General features: G+C 32.9%; 1 protein-coding gene across 5 annotated transcripts; it reads left to right on the top strand.

The window, feature by feature from the left end:
* The first annotated feature begins 303 nt into the window (after positions 1–303).
* LOC114196025 (protein TRANSPARENT TESTA 9) lies at positions 304–17839 on the top strand. Of its 5 annotated transcripts, none has more exons than XM_028086514.1 (21): positions 304–586; positions 1518–1569; positions 1656–1732; positions 1809–1942; positions 2051–2147; positions 2294–2351; positions 3254–3362; positions 3490–3613; positions 3697–3883; positions 4031–4353; positions 4589–4677; positions 4774–4823; positions 6868–6978; positions 11303–11368; positions 12423–12560; positions 12991–13096; positions 13184–13255; positions 13365–13423; positions 13539–13698; positions 16822–16988; positions 17227–17839. In XM_028086514.1, exons 1-21 carry the CDS (start codon positions 534–536, stop codon positions 17545–17547), a joined length of 2553 nt encoding a protein of 850 aa, XP_027942315.1. In that variant the 5' UTR covers positions 304–533; the 3' UTR covers positions 17548–17839. The 5 variants fall into 5 exon arrangements, with proteins under 5 accessions (XP_027942315.1, XP_027942314.1, XP_027942316.1 ...); XM_028086513.1 differs by having other exon boundaries at positions 305–586; positions 4753–4823; XM_028086515.1 differs by having other exon boundaries at positions 307–586; positions 1490–1569; positions 4753–4823.
* Positions 17840–19034: the final 1195 nt, after the last annotated feature.

The following is a 19034-nucleotide window of genomic DNA, read 5'->3' as shown; positions in this document are numbered from 1 at the left end:
TATTTTAGAATGAGATTTTTTTTACATCATGTTCTCTCTTTTCTTCTTCCTCTGCGGAGACGAGGATGGCAGAAGCCGCAAAAAGAATGTTGTAGTGCGATGAGAGAGAGTATTTTAATCTTTTTATGGTAGTGTGAAGTGCGGTTACTAATAATGGAGGTGCAAGAAGAAAAAGCCTGAAAAATGAAAGCGGGTCATTTTGATGTCTTACTAAAAGTTAAGTCCTCCACATAATGCGATGAATCGGGTCGAATCCAGATCCCGGTTCGGTAGTGGAGAGTTCCTTTTCGTTTTTAATTACGAGAAATTGCGTCACTTTTCAATTTTCCTTGAAATTCTTCTACCTGGTTCGTTAATCTAAGGCCAAGTGTTCTTGCTTCGCTCTGTAATAGTCTCTGTCATCGCGATCTTTCGAAAACCCTACTCCCTCTCTCCCTCTATATCAAGAAGCTGCTCGGAAGGATCGAGCAGTTTCGAATTGGATTCAGCATGAATTTCAGTGAGCTCAATTCGGTGCTGTGATTCGCACAACCATGTGGTTTTCCTTCTGGAGATCCAGAGATCGTTTTACCTTGGATCATCTCAGGTTTGCATTACGTATCCGGCGAATTGCGTGTTCTCAAATTCTCGAAATGCGCTTAATTGTTGAACACAAATTAAATTAAAATAATAAAATCTTCATTTCTCTTCCGGGCGTCCGATGATTCCGTTATGCGTCTCTTTCTGTGCCTGATACCTGTAGTTTGGGAATTTTGTTTGTTTTTTATTCTGTTTGTTGTTGAATTGAAGTGAAGAGTTTCGGCTTTTGAAGCTTCTGCTCTTCCTAACTTACCGGACTGTTTGGCTTGTCAATTTCGATTATAATACTCGCAACATAGAATCTGATTTAGTGCATAACACCACAGAGACTGAGAAAGAGAAAGGGAGGGACTAGGAAGAACAAAAAAGTTCCATTGGCTATGGTAACCAGATACGTAGTTGGTTTTGTTTGCACATGAGTGATAGAGACTGGTTAAACTTTGTTGGAAATTACGAAGACACCAACCAGTGAGGGCCGCTTTCAGTTATTACATATGCAATTTTTTTGATTCATTATAAATTTTAGCTAACATTGATGAGTACATTTAATAGTCCGGTAGAGATTGTGTTCTAGCACTTTTCTTATTTTCACTTATCAAAATGCACATCAAACTGTGCGTTCTATAGGTATCATTTAAAGCCTTAGTTTCTTTGTTGCAAAATGAAATCCCTTATCCTTGTATCCATGTTGCCAGTTGTCAGTCAACTTTTCCCTGGTAAAATGTGCATAACTGCCATTTTATCAAGTGAGATGTTATAGAGGATAAGAGTCGTGTTACTCCCCAGTTGTGATTTATAATGCTGACTTGAAGTACATTTTGTTAATATATATTCTTAATATATTCTTAATGATAAATTAGCAAAAGAGGGGGTAAACTTTACTGATTGTTTATTTTGTTCATTCATTAAGTGTTGTCCTGCTGCCTTATGGTGCTCAGGTACTTAACTGATCAACTGACAAAAGTTCAAATAGTTAGCGAGGTTAATAAGGTAATAATAACTTCATCGTAAGCTCAGAGCATTCTTTGGCTCGTTTTCCATGGTTTCCCTTACTTCTAAATTGTGTATTGTGGAAGGATTTTGTTATCGAGGCACTGAGATCTATTGCAGAGTTGATAACATATGGCGACCAACATGACCCAAGTTTTTTTGAGTGAGATTCACTTGTGCTTATGTTACTAGATAAAATTTGTTTAGTTCTGGCAATTTAGTATCATAGTTTGTGGCAGATTCTTCATGGAAAAGCAAGTTGTGGGAGAGTTTGTACGTATACTTAAACTCAGCAAAAGCATTAGTATTCCACTTCAGTTACTACAAACAGTGAGTATTATGATCCAGAACCTAAGAAGTGAACATGCTATATGTAAGTTGATTGTCAAACGAAATGCCTGTTTTGCAGTTACATTTGTTTGTCAGCTAGAGTTAACAATGCTGATGGGCTTAATTGTCGTCTTTACGGTGACTTTTGCAGATTATATGTTTAGTAATGAACATATGAATTACCTAATTACATATTCATTTGATTTTCGGAACGAAGAGCTACTGTCATACTACATATCCTTTTTAAGGTTTGTTTTGATGCATCCTATTAGTGAATGGAAATTTATGACTAAACTGCATGAAATTTGTTTTCCGGGGTTGTATCAGTTTTGTTGACCCCATTATATATTTTTGCTAACTAGTTCTTTGGTTAAATGTCTTCTGGTCATTGAAGAGCAATAAGTGGAAAATTGAACAATAGTACAATTTCTCTGCTTGTGAAGACTCACGATGTAAGTATTCTGCTTTCTGGGTCTACTTATTTTGTTAGTGATTAATAATATTAGATTAAGTGAAACTTGTAAGATGTTCTTAGAATAACTATTGGATAGTTGATCTCATATTTATGGCTTTAAAATGGAAAAGGAGGCGAGACTAAGTTTTGATTTCTCTTCCTAGCTGTTGGCTACGAAAGGTGGACAGTACATGCTTAATTGTACTGGTAGATTCTCCGTGTTGAAAGTTTTTTGTTATAATATAGAAGAAACAAAGGAAAGATAAAAATAAGTATCTCTTTAGATGCAGCAAAACTTTGTTTGATATTTTCTTCAGTTGGGGCTGATATTAATAGTAAAATAGGTTTACTAGAAGCCTCTTGCCATTTGTTATTCCTGTAAGCTGTAGCAGTCTATCTTGTGTGATTATTAATTTTACATCCATTGTTGACCATCTGTTTTATCCAGTCTTTCAAGCTTAGTTTATTTATTTTTTGTTAAATTACTCAGTTGGTCCCTCAATTATTTGGAAGCTTCTATGTCCTTGGACATTTTTAGTTACGTCTCAAACTAAAAATGTATGTCCTCGGACTAGTTTATGGAAGCTTAAAACCACTAATAATATATCTGTTATAAAAACCATAGGGACTTAATTAAAAAATCACATGATCAAGGACACAATTTAAAAAATTTAGTTTAGTAACTTGAAAATTTCCAAATAATTCAGGATCCAACTAAGTAATTTAACCATTTTTCAATAATCTTTTCACTGTGTGGGAGATATAAGACTTTTCTGCCTTCGTTTTCTCTGTGTCCACATGATTTTACTGTAGTTTTTTGTACATATAGGATGAAGTAGTGTCATTTCCAATGTATGTTCCGTGTGCACGTGATTTTACTCAACTTTTCTATATATTTAGGAGGAAGTAGTTTCATTTCCACTGTATGTTGAGGCAATTCGCTTTGCCTTTCATGAGGAGAACATGGTTCGCACTGCTGTACGTACTGTGACCCTTAATGTTTATCATGGTAAGATTTACCGTCTTATGTGGCCTCTCTCTGCCCCCCACAATTTTTTTTTCTAAACCGAGTTATGTTATGATGCAAAAGTATATGTGTACATATATTTTCTTACAATTGTCTGTAAAATTTTCAGTTGGGGATGAATGTGTTAATAGATATATAACGAGTGCACCTCACACAGAATACTTCTCAAACCTGGTTTCGTTTTTTAGGAATCAGTGTATGGATTTAAATAAACTGGTGTCTGAGACACTCAAGTAAGACATCATAGTTTCTTTCTCTTTGGAATACTACAGATTTCTTTGTTTCCTTAATTGAGAAATTATTGTTACTAAAACAGAAATCAAGGCTCAGGTTCAACCTCTGCAATAATTGCTGCTGTAGATGAAATTGAGGATAACCTGTATTACTTTAGTGATGTTATCTCTGCCGGGATTCCTGATGTTGGGAGGCTAATAACAGACAGCATTTTGATGCTTCTGGTTTTTCCATTACTTCTTCCTTCCCTGAGAACAGTGGACTCTAATGTATGAAACTTCACTTTATTGCTTTCTATGTTTACATTGATCAACATTTGCATCTGTTCAAAGATCTCTAAAAGATTTTAATTATTTGTATTTTGATTTAACATTATAAATGTGTTCATATTAATGCTTAGTAGCACATTAATCCAGGACATGCAAAGTGGTGTTGTCACTTCTCTCTACTTACTTTGTTGCATCTTAAGGATAGTCAAGATCAAAGATTTGGCAAATACCATAGTCGCTGCTCTTTTTTATCCCTTTGAGACCTTTACAAAATTTTCTGGGGGTAAAGTCAATGGCTATACATCTGATAGTAGTTTTACATCCGTAAGCCAAGAACCAGATGATAATAGTGCAAAGTACAAAGCAGAATACTTGACAGTGGAAGTGCCAAACTCTACTAGCTCTTCAGACTTATACCTTGAAAGTGTTGTGTCAGAAAATAATCGTAGCAGTTCAAATTTGACGTTGAGGTAAGGTCCACTCTTTTCACCTGAATTTAAACTTGATTTTGTTGATATGTCAGATTGAAGCATTTTATTCTTGTCATGGCTGCTTAAACTATCATTCCTTTACTTTTTGAGTAACTGAAGTGACAATATGCAATTCTATTCTATCAAATAAAGTGTAAGATCTTAGATCTTGGACTTTTGCTAACACAGTTCTGATTACTTTTTTTTTTGTCTTCATGAACCGCAACTGATGTAGGGAGGTTTTGCTTGCATATGTTACCAAAGGGGATGATGTACAAGTTTTGGGTTCTCTGAGTGTGCTAGCTACTTTACTGCAAACTAAAGGTCTTGCCAGTGAATATGTCTTTGCTTTACCATTGTAAGCTCAAATTTATTTTCTTAATATATATTGTTCTGTAGAACTTGATGAATCCATGCTAGACAAGCTTGGAATTCTTCCGCAACGCAAACAGCACAAGAAGCAGTTATTGGTATGTTGCATCCATTTTTACCATTTTACATATATAAGCATTTGACTGTTGACTTTTACTTCCATTTGTCAATATGGTGCTTCAGGTAGGATTTTTATTATTGATGTGCACATTTTAAATTTTTATTATAGATTTTGCCACAAGGTTATATTGGTGGTGCTGCTGTAGATGATGTCATGCCCTCTGCATTTTAAAATTTGCTGGCTTAATTAAATATGGCATTTTATGCCAAATACTTAGCATTTTCCTTAGTCTCATTCCTTTATGATTACTACTGAGCGTTTAATTTACCTTCTAGTGACATTTTCAAATAAAATTAAAAAAACCCCGGCAATATCCTAGCCTTTTCCCCTTAGATTCTTGGTATCCCTACCTCTAGCAATTAGGCTACCTTTTGTATGATCTACTTCCCTAATTATGGCTCCTACAAGCAAGGTGTTAAACTCGAGTTTGGGTGAACTTGAGTCAAAAACTAACTTCATGATGCGAGAAATTTCACTTTTGATGAACTACAGCAACTGAGAGTTCACATTTACGCAAATAATTGTTGACTCAAGACTCGAGAAGGGTTTTCTGTTCACAAACAACAGCCACTGAACTGAGGTAACTGAGAATCAACATCAGCTTCAACTTCATAGGGTTTGGGAGGATAAAGTTTTTGAATTTATTTGTGAAGCTTAGGGTTATAATCAAGTTTTTGAAAGAGAAGCCTTAAATGGAATGAAAATGTCATCGTTCTTGGGCGAGCGGATAGCACACATTATGAAATGCATCTAAACTTCCAAAAGTCGGTTATGAACTTGCAAGATTACCAAGTTTGAGTCTGGGTTCACTGATTTCACTTGAGTTTATGAGAATGCAAATTTACATGAGTTATTTTATTTTGGTTTCCTTAACTTGTAAACTCGAATGAGTTAAAAACTTGAGTTTAACAACCATGCTAACAAACACACTCCACACATTCCTGAATCAGCCAGGGTAAAGTGCACTTCCTCTTGGATACGAAATTCATAATCTTATATTGTGTACATCAACTCATCTAATGCAATGTTCGTATCTATGCTGTGTTGACTTTAATGTGTTGACTTTTCACTGCCCACTATTCTGTGCCATACAACATCGTTGGTCTAATTGCTGTCTCCAAAATCTTTTGCTTCAGTTAGAGTGGTATCTTTCTGTCATAACACTCAAAACACTTGTTCTTTCACCTTGTTTGAATTTACATCTCCATCTATTTGTTCCTTCTTTTGTATGATCTATGATGTACCCAAAATACTTAAACCATGTGAGTCGATTCATGGTACGATCACCAGTTTTCATGTCAAATTTAGGATTAGTGCACCTCTATCTAAACTTACATTTTACTTGTAATTTAAATGACAGATATATGCTTCCAAAGCTTGTTTCTTCATCTATCTTCTCATTTGTTTACATTCTTGACTATTCAACTTGGATTACATTGTTTGCAAACATAATATGTCAAGACTTTCTGTTTGGAATCTTCTTGGCACATAGTTACATACCTACTATTCGTGGATTTGGTGATCTATTAATGGAGTTAAAGGTGTTGGAGAATGCCTTGTTTAAGGTTTGTGGTTAGAACAAAAGAAAAAACTGAAATTTTTGTTCATGGGAGTAATAAGTAATTGCAAATTCGAAATACTTGTAGAAATATACTGTTCACTTGTGGTTAGAATTTATCTGAATTATTTTTTTCCATGGAACTTTTGTTTTGAGGGAATAAAGTTATGATGTGTGAAAATGTGATCTTTGTAATGTCTTGAATAATTTTGATAGGAAAGTATTCTATTCTCTTTGGTTACTGGAAGAAACATTTATAAATATAGTGGAGTTGACTGGTATACCTAGGAGGTTATTTCCAGATGGTTGTTATTTTTTTTTTCTCATTCATTTTAAAATAGAGCTCATTTTGGTTGGAGGGGGAAATGACTTAGTTGTAATGTAGGGGAGTGATGCTTCTTTCCACTCTTGATGAATTTGGTCTATTGTTATGTTACATAATTGGTGTTGTATATTTCTGCAGCAAGCTTTGGTTGGCGAGGCTTCAGGTGAAGAGCAACTTTTTTCCTCTGAAAATAGCTCGACAAGGGATAGCATTAGCTGCGAGCTCAATACCTATCTTGAAAAGATTAAGGTTTGCAGTTTGCTGTTTTTAAGTGTTTGTGGCTTTTCTTTATTTGGCTCCTTCTTGAAGCAAGCTTGGTTCTATACTTTTCTATTTAGTTCATTGATTTTGGTAGCTGACTCTGTCATTACATTTAATATCTGATTGTTTCTGGTTTCTACTCTTGCTTGTTTCTTAGTTAACCTTATTGAGGACATTTGCATGTCTAGTCTCTTGAGGCAGAAATGTTCATAGCACTTGGATAATGAACAATATCTGTCTGAATATTGAATGCTGTTTTTAGTTAATAATTTGAGCGATTGGTAAAATTTGTTCTCTTTGCTGTTATGCATGTAGTTGTATTGACTCTTTTTTCATTATTATTTTTTTCTCATGGACCATAATTAATTTTATCACCTCAAGAGAAGAGGGGATTTCTGATCAATGATCTCAAGTATTTTATACTTTTAGGAATGGACTTTAAGTTTAATTTAACCTTATAAAAATGGTCTAGAAGGTGAGGTTTAAGCCCACTTATATACTATAATTTTACCATATTTCTAATGAATGTGAGATCTCTAACATAACCCCCTTATGAGTGTGGGAATAAATAATTATGGGTGATCCAATAGTGTGGACAACACCATAGACTAAACAAATCTCATTCTAATAGGCTCTGATGCCATTTTAAGAAATAAACATTAAGTCTAATTCAATTTCACAAAACTTGCTTAAGGTGACACTTGTTTCCACTTATATATTATAATTTGGTTATATTTCTAGTTGATGTGCGATCTTCAACATGTACGAAAGAAGCATGACTTATTTGCTTCCTTCTACCTTAAGGATACCTATGTTCCATCTTTTAAGTTAATTAAAAATGTTTTGGGACATTTCTACATTCTATATTTTGAAAGTTGGAGTTGGTTAACCTTGAACCAGTTCTCCAGCGTTATGATGTGGCTTATGAACTGAATTCTCATGAACAAATCACAAACAGGACAAACCTCGTGAATTGGTTTATGAAATTGAAAAAATGGAAGCACCCCAATCCTTTGGAAGAATAATATGGGTTGCCATGCTCCATACTTCCATCACTAAAGCAAATGTGTTTTTTTAGGATAATTTTATAATGTATGGTATATATTTCTTTCATAATGTAATATGCTTAAATATATTCCTAGTTTTATACAATGTGTATGTATCATGGTTATGGGGTAGAGAATCTGATATGGTCTGAAACAAATATTATTAATGTCATCATGATAGCTTGTCTGGTGAGGAAAAATAGAATAAAATCTGATGTTCTGTGCAATAATTTTGAAAAGGGAATAATTGCAGTAATAAGATGTTTGGAAGGAGGTGATTGTAGATAATAGAACTTGAATCTACATGCATTTTTATTTTATTTAAATAATACACTGCTTTGAGGGTGTGGTGGGTATCCACAGGAAAATTGGGATGTGCCAAATCAATCTACAAGAAAAAAATGCTAGCAACATACTTTTAACACGCCTTCCTAAAAATCCCATGTTTGGTGGGTCTCATTTCTTATTAAATGAGTCTCTCTTTTGACTTTGTGGATTTCAATAAATTTTAAGTTTGTAAAAAAGAGTGTATTTTTTTTATCAGCAGAAAAAAAAAAAAAAATATATATATATATATATATATATATATATATATATATATATATATATATATATATATTTATAGTGAAGCACTTGGGGTGCTCCAACCCATATACATAAAATTTGTGCAAAATTTAATGGTAAAGTCTCACATTACAAATCTCATGTTGCAACATATAGATGACACTATAATTGTCCCTATAAAAAAACCCTTATATATAATTTGTATAGGCCAAATAAGTATCAAGTGTCAAAGAATGTCATGCATCACTCACTTTCCAGCACCTTGTCCTAATTTTAGATGTTAAAAAGAGTGTATTAGGAGTGTTTGTTATTAGCTTGCTCAAAATACAAATGTAAGTTTATTGTACTGGGCTGGATATGCATAAAACACAATTAAATAATTAGAAATAAAAAACAAAATATTAGTTATGGCGAATACATAAACAACATATATGTATTATTGTTGTAATTTAGATATGATAAGTAATGTATGTATCATGATAGTTTAGATAGTGATAAAATTTATATTTAATTTTTATTGAAGTTTAAATGTGATGTATGTTTATTCGATATTTATATGTTTACCTGTGAACTTTCCATTTACGATGTTTTATGTGAGCTTTTTATTCTCATACTGTGCTAATATTAATATGGTTTCACGTAAAGTTTTCATTCTTGTATGCTGCAAATATTTATTCGTATTATTTAAATCAAACTATTTTCCTTTAAATTCTTTGTGATGTACATTTTGTTATCAAAATTTTATATATTATTAATTAATTAATAATGTAATGAAAATATATTTCTGTGATTAAAATGTTTGTTTCTACAAAATATACAATTTAAGTTTAATTATTTTTCACAATAGGATTTAATAATTTCCTCACGAAGTTTTACTTAAAGTGATTGTGAAAAAAAATGCTGAAGAGTTAAAGAAAAGAAGTTGGTTCTAATAATTACCATCACATATATACTTATATACTTTTTATCGGCAAATATTAATTGTTAATATGTTAGTTTTTGTTAGTGGGAACATTAGAACCCATGACTCTATCCCTCCCTCCCATCCTCTTTTACTGCCAAGTCAACCCTATGTCTCCCACAATTATATGTAGTTATTTGGATGTAATATTGATTTTGAGAATCATGAATAACCATTACATATTTAGTGTATAAATGATTTCATAGGACTTGATATCCGAGTTAGAAGAAACTTAATTTATCACTCTGTATAAACCATCTGCATAGTGTCATTTAGACACTATTTCAGCTTAATTATGTCAGTTTCTTCTCTTTTAACGATCATCGTCTAAAATCTTAAATGATGGTAACTCATGGGTGTTCATTGGATTGTTGTAGTCCTTATCCATTTAAGATTTTGATGGGTTTTTTTTATTTGGAACTGAATTCAACCCGCATGGACTCAATATCATGAGACAAGACCAGGTCAACTCAATTATTCACATACTATATTAATATTAACATTATCTTTTACTAAATAATTGTATTAAAGTGTAAAAATCCATCAAGAAACATTCAACATATATTTCAAAATATATGATATGAATATAATTATAATTTCATGTTATGCAAAGTGCTAGTCTAAAGTTTAAATGTTTTTGGTTGCTACTGCATAATTTTAAAGTTTGGATTTTAAAAGTACGTAGTACACTTGGTAAGGTGGGGGCGAACTAAAATATACTGATTTGGGTGTGGAATCAAGCATCTGATATTATGTTATGGGATAAACCGAAACATAACTTACTTTGGGTTAAGTTAAGACAAACGGAAATATCTCATCAGATTTGTAGGATATTATGTTGCACAGGATATGGAATCAAGCGCCTGATATGATACAATACTTAAATACTGACATTTTTAAAATACTGGGAGAAGAATATACATTAAATATTAATAAAATATTTATATTCATATATTTAAACTAAAACATCTGCACGTATGTAAATGCTTTTCATTAAGTTTAAATTTTTTACTACTGCATAATTGTTAAATTATGAATTTGAAAAATATGTAGAACATTTGGTAAGGTAGGGACGAACTAAAGTACCCGGATTTGGGTATAGAATCAATCACCTGATAATATGTTAGAGTGAACCAAAACATAACTTTGGGACAACTTGGGACAAACTGAAATATCTCCTCTGTTACTTGGGATATATTGTTGCATGGGTATGCCATCAAGCATCTAGTATAATACAATACTTAAATACTGACCTTTTTTAAATACCGGGAGAAAAATATATGTTAGTTATTAGCAAAATATGTATATTCATATATGCAACTAAAATATCTGCACGTGATTGTCCTATCCAAGACCTCACTTCAAGTTTTCCCTCTGCCAAATCCGTATATTACAATTTTGTGGTCAGCAAGTTCTTCAAGGATGGTGGATATCAAAAAATAAAGGATACACGAAAAACACACATGCAGGTGTATTATGGGTATTGATTTTGGTATGGATGCGCTCACATTTGGAGTATCTATGTATCATAGGTTGAATACAAAATTTTACTAAATCTATATTTGAAACATTGAATTTTTTTTGATAATTTCTAATTGATTATATCTAAATTGGATTAATATTTGATTTACTTAATTTTATGATGTATTTGTGGAGCAAGCTATGGGTTGTGTTTTTCTTATTAATATTTACAAGCTACTTTGATTTGGCTTTCTTAGTTTTTGTTTACCAATGTTTACAGGAGCTCTATGGGTTATCTTTTCTCTGCTCTGATCTTGTCACAAGCCCTCGCGTGCCTAGATTTCAGGTGGATGTTTATATCTTGTTTAATCTTGTTTATGTTCTTTGTTGTTATTGTCTTCTTTAAAATGTAAGATAGTGGAACTGTAGCACTAGCATTATGGCTAATTGGCTCCTTATTATTGGTCATATTTTTGTGAACTTTTCACTTAATGATGTCATCATTTTTTTAAAAGAGAAAATTAAAATTGAAGAGGAGAAAGGAGGTAAAGTACACCGGGCAAGGATAATATATTCTCTAAAACACAATAAATTAAATACAACAAAGAGCACGAGAGAAATTCAGGAATTTTTTTTAGATAAAAGAGAGGTTTAGGTAAGTTAAGTTAAGCTTTAAGGCTTAGCGCTTGGTGGGGTATGCAGAAAAGACACACAGCCCAGTCTCTCTGCAGTTAAAGATAGCAACTTGAAGGCTTAAAGAGCGCTTACTGATGTATGCAGCCAGGACAGACAGCCCAGTCTCTGCAATTAAAATAGCAACTTGAAACATACATTGACCAAAAACTTACGGGATAGCATAAATAAATCCTACCTTGGAGGCTGTAGCAAATTTAAGGGAAGTAAAAACTCAAGGATGTATAATGTATTGATGATAACTTGATAATATTAAAAATTAAACATCACTTACAAATGTCATAGAAATTAAATAAAAATAATTATCAATTGTCATAATATTAGAAAAGAATTGTATTAATCATCATAATATTGGGTTTTTTAGTTTGAAAAAAAAATCTTTTTTTCCAGTCTACTCACTGGTTATGCCAGTTTACACAATAACCAGTTTTATACTGTTTTTTCAAAGGCCTGTTTTCAGGGTTAAATGTGATGATCTATTGTCTGGTCTAGTTTGGAAAGCATAGATGAATGCTTTACTTAAACATATAACGATTAGTTGTTACGAGTACTGTTTGGAATAATTTTCTGTTTGTGTCCTTTTCTTGCTGTTCTACAAGTCTGGATCTGAATTTCAAAGTTGGTCGTATTTACCTTTTCTGTAATACCAAGTTCTATCACATTATGTTTAGTAATTTAACATATAAGGATGTGTGTGCTTTTATCAGGTGCTCGATGCATTAGTTAGCCTCTTTTGCCGTTCTAATATTTCCGCAGAGACACTGTGGGATGGTGGTTGGCTTTTACGCCAGTTACTTCCTTACAGTGAAGCAGAATTCAATAGTCAACACCTGGAATTGCTGCAAGTAAGAACACACGAGGTTTTACCAGCAACAAACACAAAGAATTAATGCATGTGCCTGTAATTGTGTATTGTTTGTATATATAGGATGTCCACCTCTGTGCTTAGTATACTGAAATGAGTTTTTGAGTGGGGCTGATTTGCACACGTGGAACATTTTGGTTCATTGTCAATTTATTGTCGTCCCAGTTATATAACTTGCCTAGACTTGATTATTTGTGCGTAGATGAAATGAGAGACGAAAATATTTTATTGCAATGAACAATGTGTTTCTAGAAATGGTGAAATGAGTAGCGTTATTATACCCTCCTAATATATTGGTATAGACATGAATTTACCCTATTTTCATTTGGTTATTGTCAATGCATTCAATGCATGAATCTCATATCTGCTATCCCTAATAGCTGTTGCATCTATTTTCCTCCCAAATACAGGTTTCCTACAAGAATTCTGCTGCTGCTCTTGTAAAGGAGGTTAGAGGCTTCTGGCCTGATCTTCTTATTACTGTTCTTTGCAATGAATGGAAAAAATGCAAAAGAGGTACTTTTGTATATTCTTGTGCTTAATGGATGTCCACGTTCAAGCATTTTACTTTTGTGCTTCAACCAAGTAATTGTTTACCTGTAGCGATGGAGTCATCTTACCCTCCAAAAGAACCAAAATCTGTACTTTTTCCTTCTCCAATATTATCTTCAGAAGGTAAGCTTGTTCCATATAGCTGTTTCAACATTCATTTTTTTATTCATTTGGCTGGTGCTTTGAGGAGCATTGTAAGAAGGCCTTTAATTTATGTTTCTGTTTTATACAGACGATATACCTGAGGGCTCATCATTTGCTGCTGGAGAAAGACTGCTTGAATTGTCAAAGGTCTCCAATTATTTTGTCTTGTCATTTTCTTACGGTGGAACTAATTGCATACACGCTAACACTGTTGGAGTTTTCTCAATTTTTTTTTTAATTGGGTGCCCACTCTCTGTCTTAGGTATTTGTAGTCCTGCACCAACTTCAAATATTCACTCTAGGTAGACCTTTGCCTGAGAAACCTCTTATTTATCCTCCTGGTGATCTCCCAGCGAATTCTCGTGCTCAGACATCTGGACTTGATTTGTCAGGCCCTAAACCAGGAACTGAAATCAATCTTGGTAAATGTTCCTAACTGGAGTTTTCTGTTTTCTCTCTTATCTGATTTCACATATAAAGAGGTTATTACTTCGACACAAAAGAGATAGAATGGCAAAAGGCAGAAAGAAGAGAAGAACCTGTGGTTTTGGTGTTTTAGGAGGGGGGGCTTGGTTGCAGAATAATTCTCTCCTGATGTTAATATCAATATAGTGATAAACACATGATGTGATAACCACCTGCTCCTAATTTCAGATAGATATTTATGATGTGGGCAATCGTTAAAGCACCTAGTACTGTTACATACCCATTTTGAATATTCCAAATAAATCATACAAATATCTTATATTTCAAAAATCCTAATTTTCATATCATATGATGTACAAATACAAATACAAATATGATATGTGTATCTAATGCGATGATATGATTATTCTAAAAGAGGAATATCATACATGCAAGGTACAGATTTAAAAATGTATAAAAGTTCATAAAACATTATAAATATATTATTCTAATTGTGCAAATCTAAATTAAAAATTATAAATCCTAGTCATCATAAATTACTCTATAAATTTCATATGGTAATAACACTACCAAACTCATTACTTTTTAAAGAGAATTCATAAAGGGATCAACTCCCATCTTGGGTTTATGAAGAGACAATATTTCTATTTTTATATTACACACACATGTATGTTTCACGTAGTCGATCTTTCAAAGATGTGGCTACCATAGCTACCTCCATATCTTTTGATCAAATGATTCCCAACCGAAATTTTAATTGGGTTCATTTGGCACCAATAATAGAACCAAAACATTGTCACACCCGCCATGCTCATGAATGCATATTGCAACTTATGGAATAAATGAATTTCTTGTACCTCAGAATTTTCAGCCCTAGCAATCCACCCAATTGGATTTTCCCTCATAATCGTTTCCCCTTGGCCCAAATTTGTGCTTCTTTCATCTCTAACACTTGACGTTCCTTGAAGATCTTACAAGTTAGATCAATTTGTTAGGAACCAGGAATTGAAATGAGAAAGAAGAGAGAACTTTTACCGAATAGAATGAAAAGAACAACAAATAGGAGAACAGTATCTTCTGCAATGGTTTCACCTTCAGAAAGAATTTTCCCTGTTTATATCTAAATAACCCCTCTAACTAACTTATTAATACCCTAACTATATTAACTAACTTCTTCTCCTTATATCCTAATACTATCTTAGAATTTTGGCCTGATTCAACTTATAAACCTAACTTCTATTGTGTGGTTTGCACCCTATTTTTATTCTCTACATATATCACTAATTAATGCTGAAACTAAACTACTACCTCTGAGGTTGCAATTAAGGTGGCTTCTTTGTAGTGTGGGAAATGTGGGTGTCTGGATAATGAATCTTGAATAGATTCTAATATCTTAAAATTTAGAATTTGGGCCTAATTCAATGCCACAAAACTGACGTGTAAAGAGGAAGTTGTTTCCCACTTATGTAATATACTTTGGCCAAATCTTTACTTTATATAGAAAATTAAACCACCACTCTTGAGATTGGTATTGGTATTAAGGCAACTCTCTAAAGAGGCTGCAACTAAGGCAGGCAAAGGGTGGCTGCGCTTTAGGTTATTTTGCAAACACTCTCCCTCAGACCCTGAACTTATCTGGAGTGTTGCAAATGCAGGAGGGTCCAATGATGGATGTATGTTACATTCTGATACCATCTCAGAATTTTGGATTTGGGTCTAATCAACCTTAGAAAATCAACTTGTAAGATGAATATTGTACTCTACTTTTATGCTCTACTTTAGCTATATCATTAGTTGATTCTGTGGGACTAAACGACCATTAGAGGTTATAATTAAAGCAACTCTAAAGGAGGTTGCAAGGGTAACTACAATTATAATGACTTTCTTGTACTCTCATGTCCAATACTTGTAGGCAAATGTAGGTGGTCTGACAATGGTTCTAAGAGATGTTATAAAACTGTCTTGGAATTTGAGATTTGACTCTAACATAATTCTTCAAGATCAGATTGTATGGGTAGGGTTGTTTTCCACATATATAATATACTCTGATAAAGGACTAGGGTGACTGTAATTAAGGTGACCTTTGAGCATGTTCCTTGTATGATGTAAGGGTTAGCAGACAATTATTATGTGAATATGATAAATTCTCGGAGTTAATTCTCTCTGTAAGTGTTTCTCAACTCTGGGACCATTTGTGCTTTACTTTCTGTGAACTTTTGTATTTAATCATAATAAATTGTGGTTCCAAGAACCGGACTGGACTGGTTGGTTTAACCAGGAACTGGAGCTATGTCCGGTTTGGTTGTGGTGCACAAAACTCTGGAAAAACTGGGTCAACAAAAAAATTAATAAACCATAATTGACCTTTTTTTTCTCAAATAAAAATATATTAAAATCATTCATTTTATTTTTATTCTAAATATAAACCCGTTATTATAAGTAAGTATTGATGTACACATTTTATTTAAACTCTTGTGTTTTAAATATTAAGAACCTATAAATCATGTATTATTTTAGTTTTTAGCATCATAAAATTATTATTTATATAGTATTTAATATTTTGATCATTTTTAATTATTGAAATAATTTTATTAATACTGACTCAACCCCCAATCTAATTCCAGTTGAACCATTAATCCTTGAATCAGTGTCTTAATCGGTTCAAGGATCGATCTAGTTTTAAAAACATTATAACAAACACTAATTAAAATCCAATTTCAGTTGGTAATCTATCATTTGTAATTAAAAAATTAGTAATAAAACTAATACCTCAAAGATTCTTTTTATCCCTTAATACTTTAGTCTTTCCTTCTTAGTGGCAACAAGTGACGGTTTAGTTCTTTTGAGAGGTTAATTTGATGACAAAATCTGTAGAAACTTACAATTGTGTTCTGGACCTTTGAGGGGTTAATATGATAACAAAAAATTCTGTATGGTCAATAATTTGGTTATCAGACTAAGTTGGCGATATTCTTCTATTTCTTTTTTGTTGTCTTAGAAAATGCTCCTTACCTAAAGTTGTAATTCCTTATCTTGTTAGAAGAGTTACATATACATACGTATTGTAGGTTGACAATCAACTAGTTTTGGGTAAAATTGCTGATATTTTCCATGTGCAGTTAATGCTGTGCCTTGTAGAATTTCTTTCGAACGGGGCAAAGAGCGCCATTTTTCCTTTCTAGCAATCTCTGTAGGAACGTCCGGGTGGCTTGTACTAGCAGAAGAGTTGCCACTAAAGAAGCCCTTTGGCGTTGTTCGGGTTGCTGCACCTTTGGCTGGGTGCAATGTATGTATATTTGTCTGCTACCTTTGCATTTTTATCTCGAATCAAGTAGTTTGGATAGCTGACAACTATGGTGCAAATTTATGTTATTGGTTTAGTTTGACACAATGGAACAGTGAATGGAATTTTGCAAATTGCTTTTACTTGGATTACTCGGTGTATAATAATTTTAGAATTATTTCTACTTTTATTACCTAGGATATAATAATTTTATAATAATTTTCTGTGCTCATTTTTTTAGCCCAAGATTGATGATAAACACTCAAGATGGTTACATCTGCGGATTAGACCATCTTCTTTACCTATTCTGGATCCTGCCAAGTTCAATACCCACGGCAAATTAAAGACAAAAGCTTTTGTGGATGGAAGATGGACGTTGGCTTTCAGGGATGAGGAGTCTTGCAAGTCTGCTTTTTGCATGATTGTTGAGGAGATTAATTTTCTGTGTGACGAGGTTCACAGAAGACTAAAACCTTTGCTCAACCTTGAAACCTCATTGAATTTAGCTGGTCTTGCAGACGAGGATTCCTCTTCAAATACAACACCTCGAAATTCGGTGTAAGGTCTTTGACTTTATTTACAATAACAGGCTGTTTCTTACTCGTGGGGTGGGAAATCATTTAAGTCGGTCACCCTTTTTGTATATCCTCCTAAAATACATACCAAATTTGTAGATTGATTTAGTGCCATTCTTTTTGTATACTAGCCATTCCTGATTTGTAAGTTTATATCCTCTCTTTCATTCTTTAGGAGCTCTAACCTAGGCCCCATATTTTTTTACTGCATTATTGCTAAGCTATGTAACAAATGTAAATGTGAGGGAACCCGGTAAAGAAAGTTTTATTCCTTGTCCAGATAAGTGTCTATTTGCCTTTTTTCTTTAACGAGTTATTGCTGATTGTATGGATTATGGAATAATGATAGGTTTGGCTAGCCAACGATTCATTTCAATTCATATGAGCAATCACTGATGATGACCTTGTGTTCAAATGTCATACATGGATGAGTTCATGTAACTCTATTTTGCCACAACTAATCATACAACTAAGTGAATTGCAACTCTTCTCTTTCATCTCTTCTCCTAAAAAATAGGAAAGTTGACAAATTGAACGGTTCAATGAAAAGAAATCAAGAATATTATTGAATTGAAAGAGTCTCAATCGATTGTTCTAAAGTTCTTATTCATTTTGACCATTAAGAATTAGTAGCCCGTGTTTTTTGGTATAATGAAAAGTTCAAGTTCAGTGAGTCGAAAAGAGGATGATTTCCTCATTATGAAGTCAAAAAAAATCCCTGTTATCAATATCATTTATGCTGAAATTACTAATTGCCTAGCAGTGGAAGTTCATGAATCTAATAAAGTCACGTGAAACCAGTGAGCAGAAGAAGGATTTCATCACCACCCTATCAATGTTAATGCTTAATGCTCTTTATTTAGTTGACGGGACATTATATTCATTAAACTAACCTGAATTATTTTGTTTGAGAAGGTGCAATATAGCAGAATAGATTTGAATATAATTTATTACAATTCTGACGGGACTTATTACCTTGTTTTAAGAGTCTGCTAATATTTTAAATTAGGTAGACACCTAGAGAAGGAAAGATGTATGAAATATGATATAATGTAAGTAGAAGGAAAATAAAACTTTTAATAATAATAATTAACGTTAGATAAAATATATGATATATTGAGAAGTTTATATGTCTCCAACCTATAAAGAAGTCGTCCATTTATCTCTGCTTTTTTTTTTTCTTTTCCTATTCTTTATCTAATAATTTCTTTGTATAACCAATCATACACTGCATTTTCTTGCAATGTTGTAAAGTTGGGAAATCACTAACAACGATCAAATTACCTTGTGTTAAAAATCTTTCTGTGGTTTATTGGTAACTTTTATCGATGTTTAAGCACGCAAGACTAAACGAATAATTGTGCACCATATGAAGTACTATGTATATGGGAAAGTAAAAATATTGCAAGTGCATTGTTATTTTTTTAATGTTGAAGGCCAGAATAAGTTTTCACAACTCCAATCATGTATCTCT

The sequence above is a fragment of the Vigna unguiculata genome, chromosome 9 (genome assembly GCF_004118075.2).
Source record: "Vigna unguiculata cultivar IT97K-499-35 chromosome 9, ASM411807v1, whole genome shotgun sequence".
Classification (NCBI taxonomy): domain Eukaryota; kingdom Viridiplantae; phylum Streptophyta; class Magnoliopsida; order Fabales; family Fabaceae; genus Vigna; species Vigna unguiculata.
The sequence above is the reverse complement of the archived record's forward strand: the minus strand, read 5'-3'. Positions and strand labels throughout refer to the sequence as shown.